This window comes from Xyrauchen texanus, chromosome 12 (assembly GCF_025860055.1).
Source record: "Xyrauchen texanus isolate HMW12.3.18 chromosome 12, RBS_HiC_50CHRs, whole genome shotgun sequence".
NCBI classification, from domain to species: Eukaryota; Metazoa; Chordata; class Actinopteri; order Cypriniformes; family Catostomidae; genus Xyrauchen; species Xyrauchen texanus.
The window spans coordinates 32,313,399-32,336,190 of NC_068287.1; the positions used below are offsets into that span (position 1 = coordinate 32,313,399).

The window sequence follows — 22,792 nt, forward strand, 5'->3', positions numbered from 1 at the left end:
AACATTCTACTGACACCCCACACTCTCTTTCCACACTCACATCTCCTCTCTCACAGAAACTGCTTTCTATCATCTCTGTAACATTACGCCCCCCCTTTCTTTGCACCAAAGATGCTGAAATTCTTGTTCATGCTTTTATTAATTCTTAACTTGACTATTGCAATGTCCTCTTTTCCGGCCTTCTGTCTAAAACTATAAACAAACTGCAATACATCCAGAATTCTGCAGCTAGGGTTCTCACATACTCAAAGAAATCCTCTCACATAACTCCCATCCTTTGAAGGCCACACTGGGTGCTATCGTATCCAATACAAAATTCTCCTTACAACATTCAAAGCTTTACATGGTCTTGCCCCCTCATACAGTACATCACTGATCTTGTCCACTGCTACACCCCATTCCACTCACTCAGGTCATCTGATTTGGGCCTACTATTCATTCCACGTTGCAAGCTGACCTCAGTAGGTGGTAGGGCTTTTTGCACACTTGTCCCTTCACTTTGTAATTCTATTCCTCAATCCCTCCATGATCCAACCTACAGGCATGATTTTAAAAAGAATCGCAAAACATATCTCTTTGCCTTATTGTTCTCTGACTCTTAAATTGGTTTTACTCTCATCCTATAAAGCGACCTTGAGTTGAAGAAAGGCGCTATCTAAAATAAATGTATTATTATTAAATTAAATATTGATGGTTCTCAAGGCATTGCCTATAGACTCCATGAAGTTTAATTTTATCTGTACAGATCATTTCCATTCTCCTTCTGTTACAGCTCACTTACCAACCTGTTGTTTATGTTTGCCTATATGTGTTAGGTAGTTTGATGTTTTGATTGGCTATAAAGACTTTTTTTGTATTCAAAGCTAATTTGACTGGTATATTTAGATAATCATGGAGTGGTGGTGGCGTAGTGAACTAAAGCACATAACTGGTAATCAGAAGGTCGCTGGTTCGAGCCCCACAGCCACCACCATTGTGTCCTTGAGCAAGACACTTAATCCAGATTGCTCCGGGGGGATTGTCCCTGTAATAAGTGCACTGTAAATCGCTTTGGGTAAAAGCGTCTGTCAAATGCATAAATCTCATCACTTAATTTTTCAAATATCTGCACTCCAAAGCTCAAACCATATCTAAACATATTTGTGTTATTGTTTTCAGTAAGTAATGAGAATAGTATTACTCTAAAGAGTTGACAGATGCGTATCAACTCAGTGTAAGTGATTAAACGTATAACGTAATTCTTTCAATAAGTGAATTAATCGTAATTCCCTTTTTAAGCTAATTCCTTACATATAAATTTTGAGCGGATACAACAAGCCTGTTGTATTATATTTTAAATGGTGGAGAATCTTTATTCAGATATCTAATCTTATCATTTTTGTTCATCCTTCTTTTAATGGTGGTTGGTATAAATCCATTATACAATTCTTGCATATAAATGGTGATGAATACTGGCAGTTGTAAATGCACTCTGCCGCAAAGTCACAAATCTCCTACATATTTTGGTGGAGGTATTCGGGCACTATAATCCATACTGTGTACATTTATACTAACAAATTTCCCTACAAGCAGAACAAGAGTACACTTACAAGTACATCCGTTGATATCTTGACAGTTGACCTGCCACAGCACACCGCCCTCTATTATTCTGATATATGTTTAACAAAAAATTGAGGCGGGCAGTCGAGTTGCCTTTTCAGGGAAACGGTCTCTCTTCTCATTTGTCTCAGAATTATCAAAAGCTATTTCCTCTTTCCCATTCGCTGGCCCTTTCTGTGGCCTGTTTCTCTGTCTCACCTCTCTGGCTTAACCACAGCATGCTCTACTAGACCCTTTTTTTTAAATGACGGTAATCTGTCAACCCCAGCTTCCCTAAACCAGCAAGACCCGTGTGACCGCTACCTCAGACATTGCTCACATCGGTTAAAAGAAAAGGGGACATTTCAACACAAAAAGAGTTTACGGCTTTTAATAACTATTTCACAATGTAATTTTTAAGTTAGTTTTAAGGATTTTAAAACCATTATGCATGGTTTTATTTTATATATCAATTAAACGCAAGCACTCTTCTGAACACAAAGTTTGTGTGCAGTGCTGTGAAATGCAGTAATTTTGCTGACTATTTCATATTCTTAGGCTTGCACGAAAAAAAAAGTGCTGTGAGGTCCTGTTGTATAGTGCATTTGATATGCGCATACAGTACATAGAAAATAAGTTATTTTATTTAAAGCTGAAGTGTTTGATTCATGTGGCACTATATAAAATAATAAATAGTAAATATGTTCAAACATATTTACCGAACACTCCCCCTGTCTTCCAATTGCTGTATAAAACAGACAGTCCCACCCCTAAACTCACAGCGCTGGTTGAGACAATATTGCTGTTTTGGGTTGGAAAGGATGCTCAAACAGTGCAATGTTTTGAAAGTGCCACAGTGTTTACACTTTTTGTGAAAATCAACCTCCAACTGGCTTACTTGTAGTTGTCTCCATATTAAGCTGGGATACATGAAAGTATATTAATTTTGCAAAAAATGACATTCAGATTTAATATACATTTATAGTTCAATGTATTGGTTTATAATAAGTTTACAATATGAAACAGGGTGAGGTAGCTGGTGGGAATACTTATGCAAATGCAGACTTCTGTTCTTTGCTGTGGCTCATGCTATGGCTCCGCTCCTCTGATGTAAAGCGATTTGCCTTACACCATTACCGCACTGCCTCTAACCTACTTTCCCTTTCCCGTAAGGCCTGTGAAATAGGTACTGGTACCTTTGAATTTTACCAGCAACACTCTGACACCTAAGCACACACATCACGTGACTGTTCTTCACCACAAGCCACAGGTAGAATTTGAGCACAGAAAGGACCAGGCAGAGGCATCAGGGGCAAATCTGTCTCAGGATCTGGATTTCAAACAGGTCCCTGCCCGGATGACAGGAAGTATATGGGTTAAGTAGTGCACAGATGAAAGGTGAAACAGTGCTGTTTTTAACACCACTGTGTTAGAAGCTTCCTCATTTTCTTAACCATTGATTTACATACTGCACTACGAGTATGGTGCACATGTTCATATATACACACACCTTCTGCAAAAAATGTTTTCCTGGAAATGCACCTGTAGCCTGGTGGCATGCTTTAGCAACCAATTTCTGGAAAGGAAAACAACCGTCACTTGTCAGAGTTTCGGCGAATTACAGGGTTTGGTGATATTGGTTGACTGAGGTCTCTGATAGTGCTGTACACATGCTTTCATTTTCTTTGTATTTTTGCTTCTAAATTGGATTAAAAATGTATAGGAAACTACAAAACATTTTAAGCAATATTTCACCCAAAATGAAAATTTGTATTTGTATTTGTAAAATTTGGATCCACTTCTGTGGACCATAATTTGTAAATTTTTTAGAATGTCCCGTTGGCTGAATTAAATCCAATGGCAATACGAAGAACCGATGAGGTATCGACATGACTTCATGACATTTGGTCACACAAGAACCAGTGAGCTTTGATGTTAGCAATGTAGCTGCCATATAATATTTCAGTGCAGTTTATGGACTTTATTGGCAAATTCCAATAAAAAATGATAATTTCTATGTCCTACTCACTTCAATGGACAGAGCCCCTGAAACGAGTACTCTGAAGAGAACATGACTTTACTGAATGAATGTACCTTTCACTAACAGTTTTGTGCAAGGGCACTTTGTGAAAAGATTAATTAGATTACTTTTGTTTGGAAAGACCCTTTGAGTGGTGTCCCCTTCCTGAAGTGCACTTAAAAGGTGCAAAAATGCTTTTTGTAAATCGCCCAAATAATGATTTGAGAGTGAATAATTACTTAATTATGGGCTGTCCATTTTACATGGCATGAACTACTTTTATGACACTTTATTAATTGTTATAGTGGATTGCTGTCTACTGCCATTGTATTGAATTTAGCCAATGTCAAAAGTCTGAAATATGGGTTTGGAACAATATGAGGATGAGAAAATGATGACAGTTGATGAATTTTTTTGGCTGAACTCTTCCTTTAAATGACTCCCTTGTGTCTTTTAGATCAACTTGATACAAAGTCACTGTCTAGATGTCACAGATCTTGTTATTGATTCATAAAATGATGTCACATGTCTGAAGGGAGGCGGCACATTCCAGACAACCACAATTTCTCCTTGAGTAAACTCTAGATGCAGTCCAAGCCTGGTTGCTCGTTTATCTGTGCAAATGATGAAAATCTATTCTTCTTATCTATGCATCACGACAATAGACATAGAGAGAGTGAGGTCATTGTTAATGCAGTTCCGTACAATCTCCAATCATCTGCTACCTCTTATCTATTTACTTGAAGAGTCCTTTCTCGTAAATAGCTCTGTCTTTGCGATTCTCATTGCACTTTGAATAGAATTCACTCATTAAGTCTGTGACCACAGGCTGACCGCAGATGGCTGTTTTTTTTTTTATTGTGGCGTCCTAGTGAGCGCTCCTTTTCTCAGTGTGATGTCCATGCTGTTCACACTGTGTCGCTGTGATCTGTTGTAGTCCCGGCTTTTTGTTTTTGTAAAGGAGACAAGGCACAGCTGCCAGAAACCTTTGAAGCTGTTTTTTAACTCCTGTTACCAGACACCTTACGCTGTGTTTCTGAAACTTTAAAGGGATGGTTCAACCAAAAATGATAGTTAAATCTCATAACAACCTCCTTTACATTACTATGTTGTTCCAAACCCACATGAATCTTCTGTGGAACTCAAAGGGAGATGTTTGGAAGATTGTTAGCCTTAGTGATGAAACTTAAGTGACAGGTGCCTGGGGCTAACACCGTGGCAAGTAAATAATGGCAAACTTTTGGATGGACTATCCCTTTGATAGAAACCTTTGAAAATGAAGCCATGTTTTATCCATGGATAAAGAACACTATTGCACATAACAAAATGCACCATTTAGTTGTGTTTTCATGGCACAATAAAGATGGCTTTTTTGAATCCTCACAAGAGTTCTTTGAAGTACACACAGAGTGGTTGAGCATGAAATGGTGCATCAGCAAGATCACAAGCAGGTGATTATTCACTCTGTTTGCCTGCCATTCTAAGAATGAAGGTCATATCTTGTGTGTGGTTGTCCTGAATGAGGTTGGGGTCCTTCATTGTGCTGTCCAACAGCACCGTTTAGTGCTTCTCATATTGCATGATTTATTGGAGCTCTTTAGAAACAGCATTGCTGCCCATACTACACTTACCTTGTGTGTCCTTGACTGTTTGGCAGCTGTTTCCTGTCTTAGCGGGTTATTGTTTCTGAGAAGCCAGAGCCTTTTTTCCTTTCGCTGCCTCTTTAGCTTCTGCAGAACTTGTAAAAACAGCTATTGTTGTCATCCAACCAGGTTTAAGTGTTTATATATAAGGCCATGTAACAGTATGCTTAGTATCCATCATTATATTATATAAGGGAAAACTTTTAGTGCATATTATTTTTAAATAGGCTTGGCTTTATTTAGTAATCCTGCATATGAAGGTTCCTTGGAAATAAATAAAGGAAGTTTGTGCACAATAATAAATCTTAATACACAAGAACTACTAATTTGCAATTTTTTCAGAAATCCTCCAAACTGTGAATTTACATTTGATGCACTTACTGTTTCTTTGGTTCGCCTGATCACACTGTAACCCCCATTTTGATGCATTAGAGCAGTGTGTCCAAATTGTTTCTACGCTGGGCCAGATGAAGAAAACAAAATTATGTTTTGCGGGCAGCACCATTGTAATAATAATAATAACAAAAAAGTGTAGATACCACTATTACATCATCTTTATATTAGATGCTTAATGTTATGCAAGTTTTAATCACATTGTGTGTTAATAAAGGATATTTCTCTCACCAAGAATGTTTGTAATAGAACAGTGATGCAGGGTCAGAAATTAAGGGGGTCGTGGGGCAACAATGCCCCAAATTTGACATAAAATGTTAAAAATGTGGGGGCAAACTATGCCCTGTTTTTTTTATTTATTTAGATCATCTGATATAGTTCTTAAAATTATCACATAACATGTTTTGGATTGACACAATAAATGTTAAATGTTTATTATTATGTCTTTATGGAAAAGTTCATTTCTGACCTTGCAGTAATGTAACTAATATTATACTGGGTAAGAACTTGTTACTTTCAATGCCCTTAGATTTTAGAATTAAATTTTTTTGACATCAATTCAGTGTCTGCAAAGCACAAGCAGTTTTAGGTGTGACTTATCACAGTAATCAGAATGTTACTAACTAGACTGGACTACTGTAACACTCTCATTGCAGGCCTCCCTGCATGTGCAGTTAGACCCCTGCAAATGATCCAGAATGCAGCAGCACGTCTGGTCTTTAATCAAACAAAGGGTTGTCAAACAAACATGTTACATCACTCCTTCTCTTTCTTCACTGGCTGCTGGTTGATGCACATTTCAAGTTCCAGTGTCTGATGCTGGCATACAGAACAGTCACTGGGTCTGCTCCAGCATACCTAAAATAATTTCTGCAGAGCTATGTTCCCACCAGAAGCCTGTGGTCGGCTAAGGAATGTCGCCTTGTTGTACCAACACAAGGAGGCACAAAAACACTTTCCCGGACTTTCGAATTCTTCATACCACGTTGGTGGAATGACCTTCCCAACTCCATTTGTGAAGCTGACTCCCTTTCTGTCTTCAAAAAAACTGCTAAAAACAAATTTTTTCCAAGAGCACTTAACCAGTCACTTAAAATTCATTCTTGTTGCACTTTAATCTGTTTTGAATACTATTCTGATGCTAGTGAAACTTTGTAATATGGCACTTTTCATACCACTGTCTCCATAAGCTAATTCGCTTATGTTTTCCTATTTTGTAAGTCATTTTGGATAAAATCGTCTGCCAATAAATGTAAATGTTACATTTTCCTGCTATGATGTGATTCAATGAATTACTCTTTATTTATTAGTAATTCAATCATAGTTTCTGTTCTATTGGTACTTGTTTTACAAATACAATTTTAATCTGACCAAAATGATTGTGCTCCCTTTATTTGGTTGATACGCAAGTGCGAGCTGAACGCGCGTAGTACAAGCAGAGATGCGCAAGTATTTTGAGTGCTCTCTCTTTTGTTCTTACTCTCATATGGTGCTGAGAAATCCGTGAATAATTTTTCTTATTTCAATTAAACATGAAAACGAACCAATTCACAACAATGAATAAACTTCCCAGCGCTGCAGAGAACGATCTAGGAGAGTGCGCTCGGCTCGCGAGTTTGCGCGTGCTCAATAAACTTGTTGCGACTGCTCACACTGCACAACGACAGCTCTACTCAGTTGTACGATGCATGGTATCAGGACATTTTATCGAGAACGCGTACATGAGAAAAGTATCTAACCGATACCAGTCCTATAACAAGTGCATCATTCTTTTTGCGTGGTGCTTAATCCATGGACATCTGGAGGAATCCAAACTTCTGAACTCTTCCAATAGATAAATCTGGTGACAACTAAAGAGAACACACTTGTGGAAACAAATACCCTGTGAAATGTTGCTGTATGTGATGTTGACACCCAGTGTTCAGAATAAGAATTTCATACAATTTCTCAATAGTGGGACAATTATTTTATTTTTCCTAAATATCTCGTGGGCCACATCAGCCCTAAATATCTCGCGGCCTGTTATTTGGACTCCCCTGCAGTGGAGTGTAATCTTGGGGAGGTGTAACCTTGTGGTTAAAGACTTGGGCTTGTAACTGAAAGGTTGTAGGTTCAAATCCCATAACGGGCAATCCATTAGCTCGGATGGGCCCATCGGCGGCATTATGACCCAAACTGAACAAATGCTTTGAAATTTGCAGTCAAATCAGAAGTGTTCTGAGTTTATAATTCATTATTGATTTTTGCACTGCACATATTATTGTAATTTCTAAAAAGATTAAACTGATCAAAAATCCATGTGTGTCATGTTGTTGGAACTCTCTCAAAGGGTAGAATACCACCAGTCTAGTTGTTTTACTTGCATACAAAAATATAGCGATTAATACAAATTGTATGTCTTTGACATGTTACATGTAAACAGGTGTTGCTTATGTCAAATTTTTGCTTATAACTCCACTTATAATATTACAAATCTAAAGTATACCATAGATCAGTGGTTCTCAACCTTTTTTGATGAACGCCCTCCACTTATTTCCCTCACCCCAGCCACCGCTGGCATCTCAAGAACAGTAAGGTTATCTATAACATCTATAAAAAGTAAAAAGTTAACACCTAATTGACGTGACTAAGTTGGAACTTGGGGATGTTTTTGGACACTAGGATAAATAATTTTTGTAATGCTTTTAATTGCTTTATCGTGTCAACAAAAACATTTACTCTGGTTCAGGTGACATGATTGGGAACAAAATTCTACCTTAGGAGCTACCATATTTACACCCTGAGATATATAATGTCAAATCAGAAAAATAAGAAAGAAAGGTAAATTTTATTTTTTCCAGAACTTTTTTTGGTTGCTGGATTGTTGGATTGCCCAAAAAAGATGAATGTTTGTAATACACCTCATCTACTGCTTATTTCGTTTTAGAGCAATGCTGTTGTGCGTCGCTTTACCAAGCCACCAGAGAGTCTGGAGCGTTCACTGGAGATGAGTTGTCAACGCGGGAGGAAGAGGGCCCAGAAAAGACCCAACTACAAGAATGTGGGAGAGGAAGATGAAGAAGAACGGGGATCAGAGGAGGGGCCAGATGAAGAGAAGGCTAAAGGTACAGAGGCTAGCTCAAAGGCCAGCAGGACAAGTGGGGACAAGGAAGGTGAGTAGCACTAGATGAATGTCCCAGCATCACTGATTGTGACCCTCCATTCTTTGGAATCGCACCGCACTTCGGCTGTGGCTCTACTCTCAAAACTGACACAAATAGCTGCATTGTTTCGAGTTGTGGTCTTAAAGGCATAGTTCAACCAAAACATTTACTCATCCTAATGCCATCCAAGATGTGTATGACTTTCTTTCTGCTGCTGAACACAAACAAAGATTTTCATGGCCAAGTGTGTTCCCACAGTTGCTTCCGTGGCCTCCTCGGGAACCTCCTCCTCACAAAAGAAAGTCATACAGTTTGAATAACATAAGTGTGAGTAAACATTCAAGGACATACATCCCTTTTGGCCGTTGGCAAAAAATTACTTAAAAAAAAAAAATTGTGGGGGGGTGATTTGTCTTTTGGCTTAGGTAAGTGGCTTGAACTACATTCAGATTTTAGGGATCGGTTATGGTTTGGCCTATGATTCTTTAATATGAATGTTGTTCCACGATACACAAAGGATGTTAATCCAGGAATGTGTCCTATTTGACTAAATTACATTGTGTCCGTTGCAAGAGCACTCCACTTTGGCTGACGTTTCATTCCATGCCTTTGTTCCGACACGTTATACATTCATTTTGTGCTCTCCACTTCTCCGAGCTGGGCAGAACCTCACCTCCACCCTCAACCACCCTCACTTTCTCATGAAAACGAAAGCAAAACTTTTTCCTACTCCGTAAAAGATAAATGAAGTGTCGTGAGATATCTCTCCTGTCTCCGTGACAGCACTAGACTCTGTAAACTGACGCTTTCTGCCTGTCAGTCATTTTGTGTGTTCTCATAGTATTGTAGTTGCAACAGATTATTGAGGTTTATTGCCATTTTTATTCCATGTTGCTCATAACAGTTGTCGGTCGAGTGTGTTATTTTGCCTCTGTAGTTTTGACAACCGTTTCTGCTCGATGTTGGTCTCAATAAAGCTAATTTGGTATCTTTGGAGTGATGGGCTTTGGATAGAGGGACGTGTGACTTGCAGCTCAGTTTGTTGACATTTTAGAACAGCTAAAATCGCTTACAGGAACTTTAGTCTCACCTTAATATGGCTTATTGCAATTGACAGAATTGAGATGAAAAGTGAACAATGTCCTGCCTTGTTCACTTCTCTGTGTTATGGCATTCTCTCAATCCTCCAACCCCCACAGTTTTCTGTATCAAACCCATGTGACACCACTAATAACAAGTCATGATTAAGACATTTCATACAAGTAACTTGTGTATCCATAAATGTATCCACCGCTTGCATTACATCATTCATGTGTTTACAAGGTTCATGTGTTGTCACTATTATTTGTATTCTTTAGTATTATGGTTAATTCCAGCTTTTCAAATTATTCGAATGTCCATCATTTACAAAATTTTACACATTTTGTGATCCTTGCTCATAAGAACTGTATTTTGAGTGTGTAATAAATGTAGTTTAAATAAAAGGTACATTTTTGGCTAATTTTATGATCTTTTCAGCTATCAATACAAGTAGTAAGCTGTCTCCGATTAACATGTTTTACTTATTTTGAAATCCATTCTTCAGATTTTCTCCTAGTCTAGCCAGCCTCTTGTCTGTTCTGTTGTAGCGGTTACCTATAATTACAACAGTCACTATGTTTCTCTCTATAAAACATTCCTTTGTTGCTGTTAGTTTTACTTCTGGAAGATATCAAATTCAAATAAGTGGTTCCCTATCGATTCAGTTCACTCGACATTTCTGTAAGCACTATGTTGAAACCCTTATTCAATCACTGCAATCTTCTGATTGGCAATGGTGTCTGAGCCCCGCTACTTTAGGTGCACAGTTACGATTTCTTCAGATTTTTTTTCTTAAAGTCTACGAACTTCATCTTGGAACCCTTCTGCTTCACCATCGATATAAATTTATAGCAGACAGAGCTTCTCGGCAAGACGCAAACAGGACTACTCATCGCTATGCTCGGTGCCTGCACAGAGAGGCTTTCCGCTCCCTGTGTGTTCCGGTGAAGAGCTCTCCACATCAACATTGAAGACACTCTGTGAACGGGTTCTTCACTTCAGACACTCATCGTTGATCAATGCGATGCTTCAGTGCAATTCTACCTGCTTTCCACAGTGCTCCGGCTGTATCCTTTTATATATATATATATATATATATATATATATATATATATATGTAAGATGTACAATATTAACTAAAGTGCAAACAGCACTTCCCACTGTCTGATGTTCAATGCCTGGGCCGTTCCCACGCACAAGCAGCTCTCATGGAGGCGGACAGCCCTCACTGCGAGGGAATGAATCTCTGGACGTTGTGCTGTAGGATCGACCACTTGCTGCTCCAGCACCATGGACCGCGCCGGCCTTCTACCAACAGGGTATTATGCTGTGTTAAACAGTGGTTGGGGCATGGTGAGAGATGGACACCTGACTTTCGGCACCTGTACAGGTGCGAAACGGGTGTGGCACATAAACCGCTACCACGTTCTGATTAGTTCAGACAACACAACAGTAGTGGCGTACATAAATCACCTGGGTGGACTCCGATCGCCACAATTAATGAGCATGACACAATGCCTCATCCAATGGAGCTGGTGTCATGTCCTGTCATTGCATGTGACACATGTCCCGGGCAATCTGAATTTCAGAGTGGATCTGTTGCCATGCCAGGAAGTATTACCAGGGTGATGAGGATTTGGAAAATATTCGGCAAAGCGGAAGTCGACCTATTCACCTAATTGGAGAACTCCCACTGTCCCCTCTGATACTCCATGTACCAAGCCCCGCTGGGCATGGACATGCTGCTCACAAATGGCCGGCAAATTGCAAGTATGCATTTTCCCCTGGTGCGCCTACTTCATTCTGTTATCAGCCAAGTCTGAGAGGACATGGAAACAGTTCTGTTGATTTTGCCGAAATGGCCCTGGTTTCCAGAGATGATAGAAATACTAGATGGCCCTCCGTGAGACATACCACTGAGGAGAGTCCTTCTCTCTCAAGCACAAGGCATGATTTGGCATCCTCAGCCAGAGCTGTGGAACCTACACGTGTGGCCTCTGAACTAGAGGTTTTCACGGGTCCAAAAATGTGTGCCTGAACCCGAAGAGACCCTGAAATCTGCTATCCAAAACAACCCAGGCCCGTCTATTATTTGAAAATTTGGACCCGGACCCTTGCAGAACCAAGAAATGCTGTAAGCGTACTATCCAAAACCGACTCAGACCCGTCTATTATTTTAAATCTGGACCCGGACACACAGACCTGATTGAACCCGATTGGCACAGACCCCACAGCTAATTGCTATTAACAAGTAAATTTACAAGTTGTGAAAATAAAACTTTGTGTCTTACCTAAAGTAACTTTAGTAGCCTTCTCTCCTATACCTGACCATGACTCATACAATCCATCCTCCTTGCCAAGAAGGTTGGTATATTAACATCCATGTTTTTCCTCTCTTGCTGATTGAAAGAGCATGAATAATCCACTCATTATTTCAGCTTCAAAAGTCCACATGCTGTCACGGTGGCAGATGACAAACACTACTTTACAGCTTTGCAGTTTTTTGTATCTCGCATAATACAATAATTTCCACTGTTTGCCCTTTTTAACTATATTAACGATTGCTTGTTCAGTGCCACGGCCGCCATTATTAGCCTGACATTAGCATTACTAATTTGCTGTCACCTGTGCTCTCTTGAGACATGTCTGACCATAGATTTTAGATATAAAAAGCGAACAAACTCCAACCACAATATCTAAAAAATCGCGCCGACGCCAATAATGCATGTCAAATACCGATATGGAGGAATAAATCCCACCTTCTAAATAAAAGCAGAAGTTAAACAGACCCGGGACCTGAAGTATAAGAATGGGACCCGACCCGGACTCTGATGACTGTTTTAAAATTTGGGCTCGAACCCATACGGGTCCCGGGTGGGGTCCTCGAGTTCGGGTGGACCCTTCTATGCACTTAAATTACATGTGTTTGCAAATTGGTGCTTCATGTAAAAACCCGGTGAATTGACCAATAGCTGAGATTTTGACAATTCCTTCTTACCCCGTCAATGCTCAAGGTTTATGTGTTCTCAGCATACTACGCCCTGGATTCTGGCTCTTCTATAGGGTTCCAGATCTGTCAAAAGCCACCATTAAACCTATAAAAGGCTACATACCTAAGGTTTTATCAATGGCTAAAAATCAGCTCTTATTGGGCTACTGTGAGAGATTAATGCAAAGTTATAAATTGGACTGGGCAATAAAATGACCTAGATAAAATATAAAAGATTTACTTTTTGTTTCCTGATGTCTGTCGCTGTACGCTGTTTGATTGACAGGCGGCTAATATTTGAGTGCTAATGCAGTTCGCGCCTAAATGATCAGATACACTTTATAATTCCGCCAATGTAAACACAGTTGTTAGTGAATTTAAACAGTGGGACAAAAAGCGTATTTGCATCAAAATGTTGGACTTGAATTGTACATGTGACCGACTTGAGCACTGTCTAGTAGGCTATGTCATATAAAGTCTATTAATCAAACAAAATGAACAAAGAAATGAGAGAATCTCTCACTACTTGTGGCTGAATAACTTGAGTATCTTTAAAAGTATTAATGTAATAGTAATATTTTTTGCAAATATTGTTAGTTTTTTAATAATACTAACCCCTGGTGTAGAGTGTGTTAATTGGTATAATAAATTACCAGGAAAGTAGAGATGATAAAATAATGTATAATTATGCTTAGCCTTTATAAAGATCAATGTTTGTAGAGGAAAACTTCAGCAGAATATTCCACCAGTCTTCAGAAAATTGTGCATCATGCATTAGAATGAGAACACCACTATTTCTGGCCTTAAAAGATACAAAAACTAAATCAATGTTGAACATTGTATCTCAAAAGGAGGACAGTGTGACCACCCATGTGCTGCTTAAAGAAATAATTCACACAAAAATTAAAATTATCTTATCATTTACTCACCCTCATGCCATCTGTCTATGACTTTCTTTCTTTCTTTAGAACACAAATTAACATTTTTATAAGAATATTTCAGCTCTGTAGGTCCATTCAATGTAAGTGAAGGGGTGCTCCAAAAAAACACATAAAAGCAGCATAAAAGTAATGCATACAAATAGAAATATACATAGAAATTATTCTCTCTGCCCAGTTGGTGGCAATATGCATGAAGAATGTTATTCACCAAAAACACAAGAAGAACAATATGAAATTTAAAATGGAGATTGACTGAGCTGGGAGGAGAATTAATAGTAATAAAGGAATTAAATATCGATCTGTTTCATATCGCTTCTGAAGACATGGATAAACCACTGGAGGCACATGGATTAGGCTACTATACAGTGCTGAATAAACATCTAGGCTGATTTATGTGATTTGTGGAGCTTCAATATTTTAGCACTGATTCACTTTCATTGTATGACCAAAAGAGCTGAGATATTCTTCTAAAAATCTTAATTTGTGTTCTGCAGAAGAAAGACATACACATCTGGGATGACATGAAGGTGAGTAAACGATGAGAGAATTTTCATTTTTGGGTGAATTATTCCTTTTTAAGCATGATGTAGCCCCAATGCCTTGTCTATTGTGCAGGACATGACGTGCCAAGTTATCCTGCTTATTTAGAATTTTTTTGCATTGCTTGCATTGTTTGAACATGTTTTATGCACAATAACTCTGTCGGATTTAAGGAAAATTTAGACCCTACACATAAACTGATTTTAATGTAATTGTTTCATATATTATGATTTAAAATGGTGATCAGTGTATTGAAAATAACATTTTCATCTTTTCATTTCTGTTAACATGACTCCCTTTTATTTTTTGGAATCAGATTCTTATAGTGTTTATCATAGATAAGTGATGTATTTTAAAAGTTTGCATACAGTGTTCATTATAATGGGGCATAGGTTTTGCAACTCGGTACTCAATACTCATGAGTACTTATAAATGAGCTATATTTTACTCTTACTTGAGTAGTTTTTTAGGAGAGATACTTTTACTCTACTCACACTAAATTTTTTGGGAAGTAACAGTACTTCTACTTGAGTATGATTTTTCAGTACCCTTTCCACCCCTGAGTGTTAATAATCCATACTGTGTATATCTATATGGTTTATATAGATCCCAGACTACATTAGTTTCCATCTGGCATCTGCCATGTGTGACTATTCATATACATTTTAATCTGGTTTATAAGTCATTTGGTTTGTGACTCCTTATTAATTTTTCTATCTAGCGTTATAACTCTGGAAGTATAATGTCACGTAGTTCGGCGTGATGAGATACCATTCCCTATAGTGCTTACGGCAATGTGGAGAGAACTGAATTGATAGGGAGCTTCTCCGGTTTCACAAATTACCTTGGTTCCCTGAGATGAAGGGAAAGAGACATTGCCAAAGTTAGCGACACTTATACTTCAGAGTTTCATTATACGAGTGACTCACTCTTGTCCCTCAGTCAGAAAATTCTGAAAAATTTATTATTTTATATAGGCGAACTGTGCGCTAAAGGGGCTGGTCTCATTGCCTATCAGCAATGAATAAGGGTTTCAACAAGGTCGTCTAGAAAGAATTACGGTCTCATTTTAAGTCTCATTGCCTTCATCTCAGGGAACCGAGGTTACATATGTAACTGGAGACGTTTCCTGCTTCGATTAAAAAACCTTGTCAAGTCATTTTTATTTGTATAGTGCTTTTCACAACACGCATAGTTTCAAAGCAGCTTTACAGAAAATCACATATTAACAGACAATAAAGCTGTAATATCTATAAAGTCTTAGATTCCTCATTGTGTTGTTTGATTAAATAAGATTGTAAATTGTGTATAAAAATAAATAAATACAAATTTTATGTAGAACCCCAGTGAGCAAGCTGAAGGCGACTATGGCAAGGAACACAAATCTCCATAAGATGTTGGTTAATAGAGAAAACTATCCTTGGAAGAAACCAGACTCACTGTTCGGGCCAGTTCCCCTCTGGCTAAACAGCATGAATATAATGCCAATATTAGTTATTTATGTACAGTGCAAGTCATGGTTTAAAATTAGTAAACTAAACTAGTGTTAAGGGCCAGTGTTTAAACAAAGATTTTGTATGAACTGTAAGATTAATGACTAATGTCTTTGAAGTTCATCTTGGATTAAATGCAGAAGTTCACATTGATGCATTGTCCTTCGTTAGTTGGCTGATGAAGGCTTTTGTTGGCAATTAATTGATAGTCTATTTATTTCATTTTAAGAGTGTTGTAAATCAATAGACCAAGGTGATGCTGGCAGAGATCAGTGATTTGCATCGTAGTTTTACCGCCAGGTCATTTCGGTGCGGTCTATCCTAAGTCCAAGGTTCAGGCAGTGGCATATGAAGTGTAAATGCCATTAAAGTTTAAATCATGATAAATGTTTCTGGTTCCGGCAGACTAAACTAAAGTAGCCTAATTTTGAGTGGATGGGTAAATTAGGTGTATGTCTGGTTAAATAGATGAGTCTTTAGTCTAGACTTAAACTGAGGGAGTGTGTCTGCATCCCGAACAGTGCTAGGGAGACTATTCCATAGTTTAGGAACCAAATAGTAAAAAAGGATCAACTTTCTCTTTGTGGATTTTGATATTCTAGGAACTATTAACAGGCCAGAATTGTGTGATCGTAATGAACATGATGGAATATAGCATGATAGAAGGTTACTTAAGTGCTGCAGAGCTAGAACATTCAAACACATAGTTAACAAAATGTTAAAATTCATACGAAATTTAAAAGGTAGCCAATGTAACGATGATAAATGGGGCTAATATTATATTTCTTGGATCTAGTCAGCACTCTGCTGCTACATTTTGAACCAATTGAAGTTTATTTATTGAACTTGCTGGACATCCTCCCAGTAATGCATTTCAATAATCTAGTCTTGATGTCATGAACGCACTATTTCATTTTTCGGCATCAGCAACAGAAAGCATGTGTTGTAACTTAGCAGTATTTCTGAGGTGGAAGAATGCTGTTTTACAAACATTGGAAATTCGATTTTCAAAGGACAGATTGGTATCAAATATAACACCTAAATTCTTCGCTGTAGAAGACAATGTAACAGTACATCCAAAGAGTCATTGGTCCAATAATTATCGATCAATCGAAATTGAGTTTAAGGAAATTTCTGGCCATCCAGTCTTTGATTTCATTGATACACTACTAATATGGAGAATTGTGAAAATTTGTCGGGTGTCAAAGAAATATCAAGTTTGGTACCTTCGACATAACAGTGGAAACTTATTCCACGATTCCTGATAATATCTCCCAGGGAAAGCATATATAAGGAGAAAAGCTCTATTTCCACGTTCCTTAAAATTGAATCTCCTATAACAAGGGCACTTTCAACATGATTATCAGTGGGTGCATCACTGAGTGGGGAGAATCGATTGGAAACCCTAACAGGAATGGGAGGGTGGCGTCGAGAGACATCACCCAAATGCCCTGCTGCGGGGGCACTACAGCCAGACCCAAAGTGTGTGTTGCTTGCTGATCTACCCACATCCAAAACAGTATCTACAGGCTTCTCTTTCTTACTGACCTCTACTAGCATTTGGATGCGTGTCTCTAACTCATTAATTTTCTCTGTCAGCCTGACTAATTCCTTAGATTTATCACATGTAATTCCCTCACTGCTGATGGAAGAAGCTATAGTAAACATATGGCATGTAATGCTGGAAGCAATTACATGAGTGGATGCCATGACTTACTGCAGTTGTTTGTTGCTGTTGTTATGGTTGTTCTTGAGGGGCAAGGATTTGAAATCTATGTGATTCCCTCACACAATTGTTTGCTGTTTGTTGTGGAGGTTCCTGATCAGCAGATGTTTGAGATTTATGCAATAATTCGTGTAAAACACAGAGGAGAAAACTAAGGCACGCATTCGAAATGTGTGATGTAGACAAGTTGAAAAAAGAAAACCATGCGCACTTTAATAAACACATTGTTGAAGCATTAAAAAAGCAGGGTGGGGAAAGCATGTGGTAAAAAGGATAAAACTATGAACACAGAGGAAGAAGCAATGCTAAGCAGGGTAGCAAACTACAAGCAAACAGACTCATGCAGCATACCGGCAGCAACCGGAAAAGGTGATATAAACTGTCTACAGATATAAACTAATTTCAAGGGAAACTGGAACAGGAGATATAAACCATCTGCAGATATAAAATAATTTCAAGGGAAATCTATTGCAAGCAACCTCAGATAACTCTGATAGATTTGGTGCAGGGATTTTCCAGGGCTGACATCTGAGATAAGCATTGTGATGCCAAAATCCAGCACTGTTGTTATATGCTATGTGGTATGTGTGTGTCTGTATGTGTATGTTTTTGCAGAGATTGAGATGGTGGTGATGGAAAAATGTAGAATCTCAGAAGTGTCCAGTTTAACAGAACAAAACATTACAGATGAGGAGAAGAGTGCTGCTCAATCAGAAGGCCAGAAGAGCAGGTACATGCACACCCATATTTACACACATGTGGGTTTACTTGGCTTTATAAATAGGGCTAACATAGACTTGTGCTGTTTTTAAATAACACTATTTTACAATCATTACAGAATCTCAAAACCAAACCTTTCCTCTGAAAAGAACTATCAGGGCTCAATGCTAAGGGTTTTTTCTACTGGCCTGGTTGGGCCAGTGCTTCAGATTTTTACTGGCCCTGCCAAAATTTTCACTAGCCCCAACACAAAAATGACAAATAGCTGTTTTTACCATCATGGCTTTAAAAAATATGTCCAAAGATAAATTGCCATATCTTGTGTTTTTAATACAATGTCCACCAGGGGCCTGGGTAGCTCAGCGAGTAAAGATGCAGTTTACAAAACCACGCGATGTGATGTGTGGTTTGATGGTCTCAGACGCAGAGGCAACTGAGATTCGTCCTCCACCATCCAGATTGAGGCAAGTCACTACGCCACCACGAGGACTTAGAGCACATTGGGAATTGGGCATACCAAATTGGGGGAAAAAAAAAAATACAATGTCCCCCAAAATTAAATCACATTTATAATTTGTAAGATAAGATTTATGCCTTATGTAATCCCATATATGCCCTTTACAGATATAAATTCATACATTTATCATATTAACCTCAGCCGTCCTGCTATTTACACATGTGCTTTTAAGACATGAGTTCTATGGAGGAGATGATGGGTTTTCAGTCACCCGTTTAGTCATGTTGTCATGCAACTTTTGCCCATGTGTAGTGATTTCACAAGAAGGATCAAAGATTTATTCACTGAGTTAAAGTTTTAATTATCGGCTGAGAGAACAGACTTGCTACTAAATCATTTGTGATGTGTAATATATAGTAGGTAGATATTAGGCCTAATTTGTGAATCAACAATGTGTATAACATGAAATCAACCCAAACAAGACCAATACTGACTGATATACAAAAACAAAAATACCTTTATGGTCCAGAAATGAGACATGTAACCGGTGTTTTATGAGGATGATATGAAGTAGACTTTCAGATATTTAGCTTCACCCCACAGCTGAACAGCTCTTATAATATTTTTTTAATTGCCTAATAGCCATAGTGATATTACTTCTTTTCATATCAAATGCAATTATCATGTCAAATTAATGTTTACCTTTTGAAACATTGCCTAATTAAATGTATACTTACATTGTGGATATTGAGCAGCTCATGATTTCCTGACATGTGCATAACTGGGGTTTAACAACATTTAGTATGTCTCATTTGGCGCTTCATCTCTAAATGCGAATTAATGAGAGAAAATGTGTTTGTTTTATTTTTGAATAAAACTAGCACTCTGTCCCTTTACGAGAGCACATGCATGTTAAACAGCCTACGCTGCACAGAGATGATGATGAGACATGCACAGAGAGACATGGATTTTCAGTCCTATAGAAAGAAACTGTAGATTTTTTGTGTTCCAATTCGTTTGTGTATAAACGAAATATGTGGGGATTTCGTGCACTGTGAACATGGAATGTGCAGGGATACTTACTGTTGCACAAGATGTTAAATCCCACTTCAAACTTCATTAAGTGGGTTTGTTTCCTGCAAATTTCTACACATTGGTAATAGTTGCTTATAAGACACTTGGAAAAGAGCGAGGATAGTGCTAGGAGAGTGCGCTCGGTGTCTGCACGATCTTGTGCATGCACACAACTGTGCTTTGGCGCGTTCAGTATATTATGTATTTGCGCATCTTTGCGAGATAAATATACTCTCGCTCACTCCTCGGTTAGAAGACTTTGTGTAATTGTTGTGCTCTCTCTCTCTTGTTGTTTGCTTGCACTAATGTTATAAATGCAACACTGGCCCGATCGAGCAAGTGACAATTCTAGCAACTGGCCCGAATCTTTCTCACATGGGCCATCGGGCAGTCCTTATTGTCAAGCCCTAACTATTTAACATTTTTAGACTTAAGGATGAAGTTTGTATTTCTGTGCAACTAGCGTTATCAAATGAAATTGCAAAAATAACTTTTTTCAAACAGGTTTCTTAAAAATTCCCCATCTCCCATTGGTCTGACAAAAAATCGTCCCTCTCTAAACTTGTGCCATTGGTTGATCCAAAATTTAAACTTCAGTCTGGTCAGAATGCTCAAACAAACAGAGCTGTGTTTATGCATCAGAGCAAGTGTTTACACGTTTCATGAAAATCAACATGCAAATGGATTACTAACAGTTAATGCTGCATATTATGCTGGGATACAAGAAAGTGTTTTAATATTTAAACAAATTACTCCCCAACATGTGTGTGTTGAACTTATGGCCCTGCAGTTTGCATTCTTATCCTCAGTTCCTTTGAAGTGCAGCTTACCTCCTTTGTTTAGATTCAGCATGTTCCACGGAAAATGGCCTGGGATGTGTTCAGACTGATCTTGAAAGCTGTATTTATGTATTTTCTCCATACCGAGTTATAACATGTAAATTGAATGTCTCAAGTTTCTTGCTACTCACCGTGAAATTTTTAAGAGCACACAGCTTGTATGTGTTTAAGTAGTTCAGAATAAGCAAGAGCTTATACATGTGAAGGCATTGAATGTTTATATGATCTGATGTTTTGACTGGCTATGATTTCTGCTCAAAGCCTGACAGACTCTTTTTGGCATAATTTGAAGACAAAGATATTTGTAATAATTAGTTCACATAAAACAATAACCTGAGTAAATACCTTTCCTGTATGCAGCACTCAAACGATACAGTATGTCATCATGAGCTGCACGCACATGCATTGTCGTTCATACTTGCGTGGTTTTCAGCGGAAATGATCAATGCCTGTTGTCTTTGTTGTTGTCTTAGACCCTTCCTGGACATGTTCTATAATGCATTGGACTGTGACACAGAGGATTACAAGGCTCTGTTTGTGCTTTGTCTCCTGTTTGCTGTGTCTCACAGTAAAGGTACCTGTTCTGTCTCTTTAACATTTAGTCTGTAACTGTCTAACAATTATGGGAGCATCTTGCTCTCAATTACCACAGAAAATTATGTCAATTCATCCCTCTGTTTATAACATAATAAAATGTTTGTACAGTAGTTTTACAATGAAAACCTACAGTAGCAGGCAAGGTGGCAGCACTAGAGATCACTGTTTCAAAAGTGTAACCAAAACTGAAGCATACCCCATCTGAATGATGTCCAATTGTTTTTATTTGTTTGTTTTTTTGGAGTCTACTGTATCCATCAAACACCTTTTCATAGTAGCCAAACAAATGAAACAAAATTAAACAAACAATGTATAATTTATATATCATACATCAAAGAAAGTTTTTATTATTGCACTGTCTATAGCATTAACATAAACCATACTTTTTAAAATATACTTTGAACTTTGTGCCTCTTCACATAAATGAGATCAAAACCAATGTTAACCTTGGGGTTGTTTAAATGTGGGGTAATAACAATAAAACATTACAGTCTGTGCAAAGTTGTAGCCAACCTTTCAACTCTATGCTAAATGTAAATCTGTTTACTTTCCCTTTTGCGTATGAGGAAAACAGAAAGGGTCGAGACGTAACTTTCCATTGTACTGTTTATATGGATAAAACGTCCACCCACTGAAATTACATCAGTTGTGCATAACCAAAAGTTCATCCACTTAGAAAAGGCAGTACCAAGAAAAGCAGATTATTTCGAAAACTTAATAAATTAACGATACAGTTCAAATCGCAACCATTTTTACTAAATGTATTAAAAATGTAATTCACATTTCTGCTTTTAAACCCATTAGCTATCTTACCTGCTAAGCCTCCATTCTAAGTGTATTACTGTCAACATTTTTTCTTTGTTTTTACAAACTGAGCGAGGGATCAAAAAACAATTCTGTGGTAATTGACAGCATACCAGAGATAATGTCCACAGAGCTTAATTTGCATTTATTAGTTTATTACAGAAATATTACTTAAAAACTTGGTGATGGATACACCCCTAAATCAGAGTACAGCACTTACAATACAAAGTATATAAACAACATGTAAAATGTCTTTCCAATCTGCATGGTGAAATTGTGACCAGTCAAGTGTTTAAGGACCAAATACACACAAACACTTTTTCAGGACTATGTTGTTTCTAAAATCAAATTTATAAGCTAATCTTGTGTCATCTATTGAAAGGTAAAAGGTTTATCTCTCTTTTGTTTTTGTGTGTGTATGTGTGTGCGCACACGTATGTGTGTTCATGTGTACATACAGGTATTAACCCAGAGCTCTTGGAAAGGATCCAGCTGCCTGTGCCAGATCAGGAGAGGAGCTCTTACAGCCAGGTTTTAGTGGAGAGAGTGATCCGAATCATGAGCCAGGCTGCTCAGCCGGGTACACACTTGCACATTCTGCCTGTCACAACTGCTCTGTCTTGCTCTACTGTACTATACTAACTAACTCTAAATATAAACCCTCACCTGCTTAGACATGCTCATTAAATATTATGATCTGCAGATTCTTTTGGTGTGTCTGAACTTGATCGTGTAAAACAAAGTACTTGTATATT

General features: G+C 38.0%; 1 protein-coding gene across 3 annotated transcripts in view; it reads left to right on the forward strand.

The window, feature by feature from the left end:
• LOC127652830 (protein CLEC16A-like) overlaps positions 1-22,792 on the forward strand; it is an 86,961-nt gene that overhangs the window by 18,946 nt on the left and 45,223 nt on the right. For 2 of the 3 annotated variants that reach the window (XM_052139232.1, XM_052139234.1), the window contains 4 exons: positions 8,561-8,786; positions 18,162-18,276; positions 21,110-21,210; positions 22,498-22,617. In XM_052139232.1, the coding sequence (XP_051995192.1) occupies positions 8,561-8,786; positions 18,162-18,276; positions 21,110-21,210; positions 22,498-22,617 (562 nt within the window). The remainder of the gene's footprint in view (positions 1-8,560; positions 8,787-18,161; positions 18,277-21,109; positions 21,211-22,497; positions 22,618-22,792) is intronic. The other variant, XM_052139233.1, reaches the window with a different exon arrangement.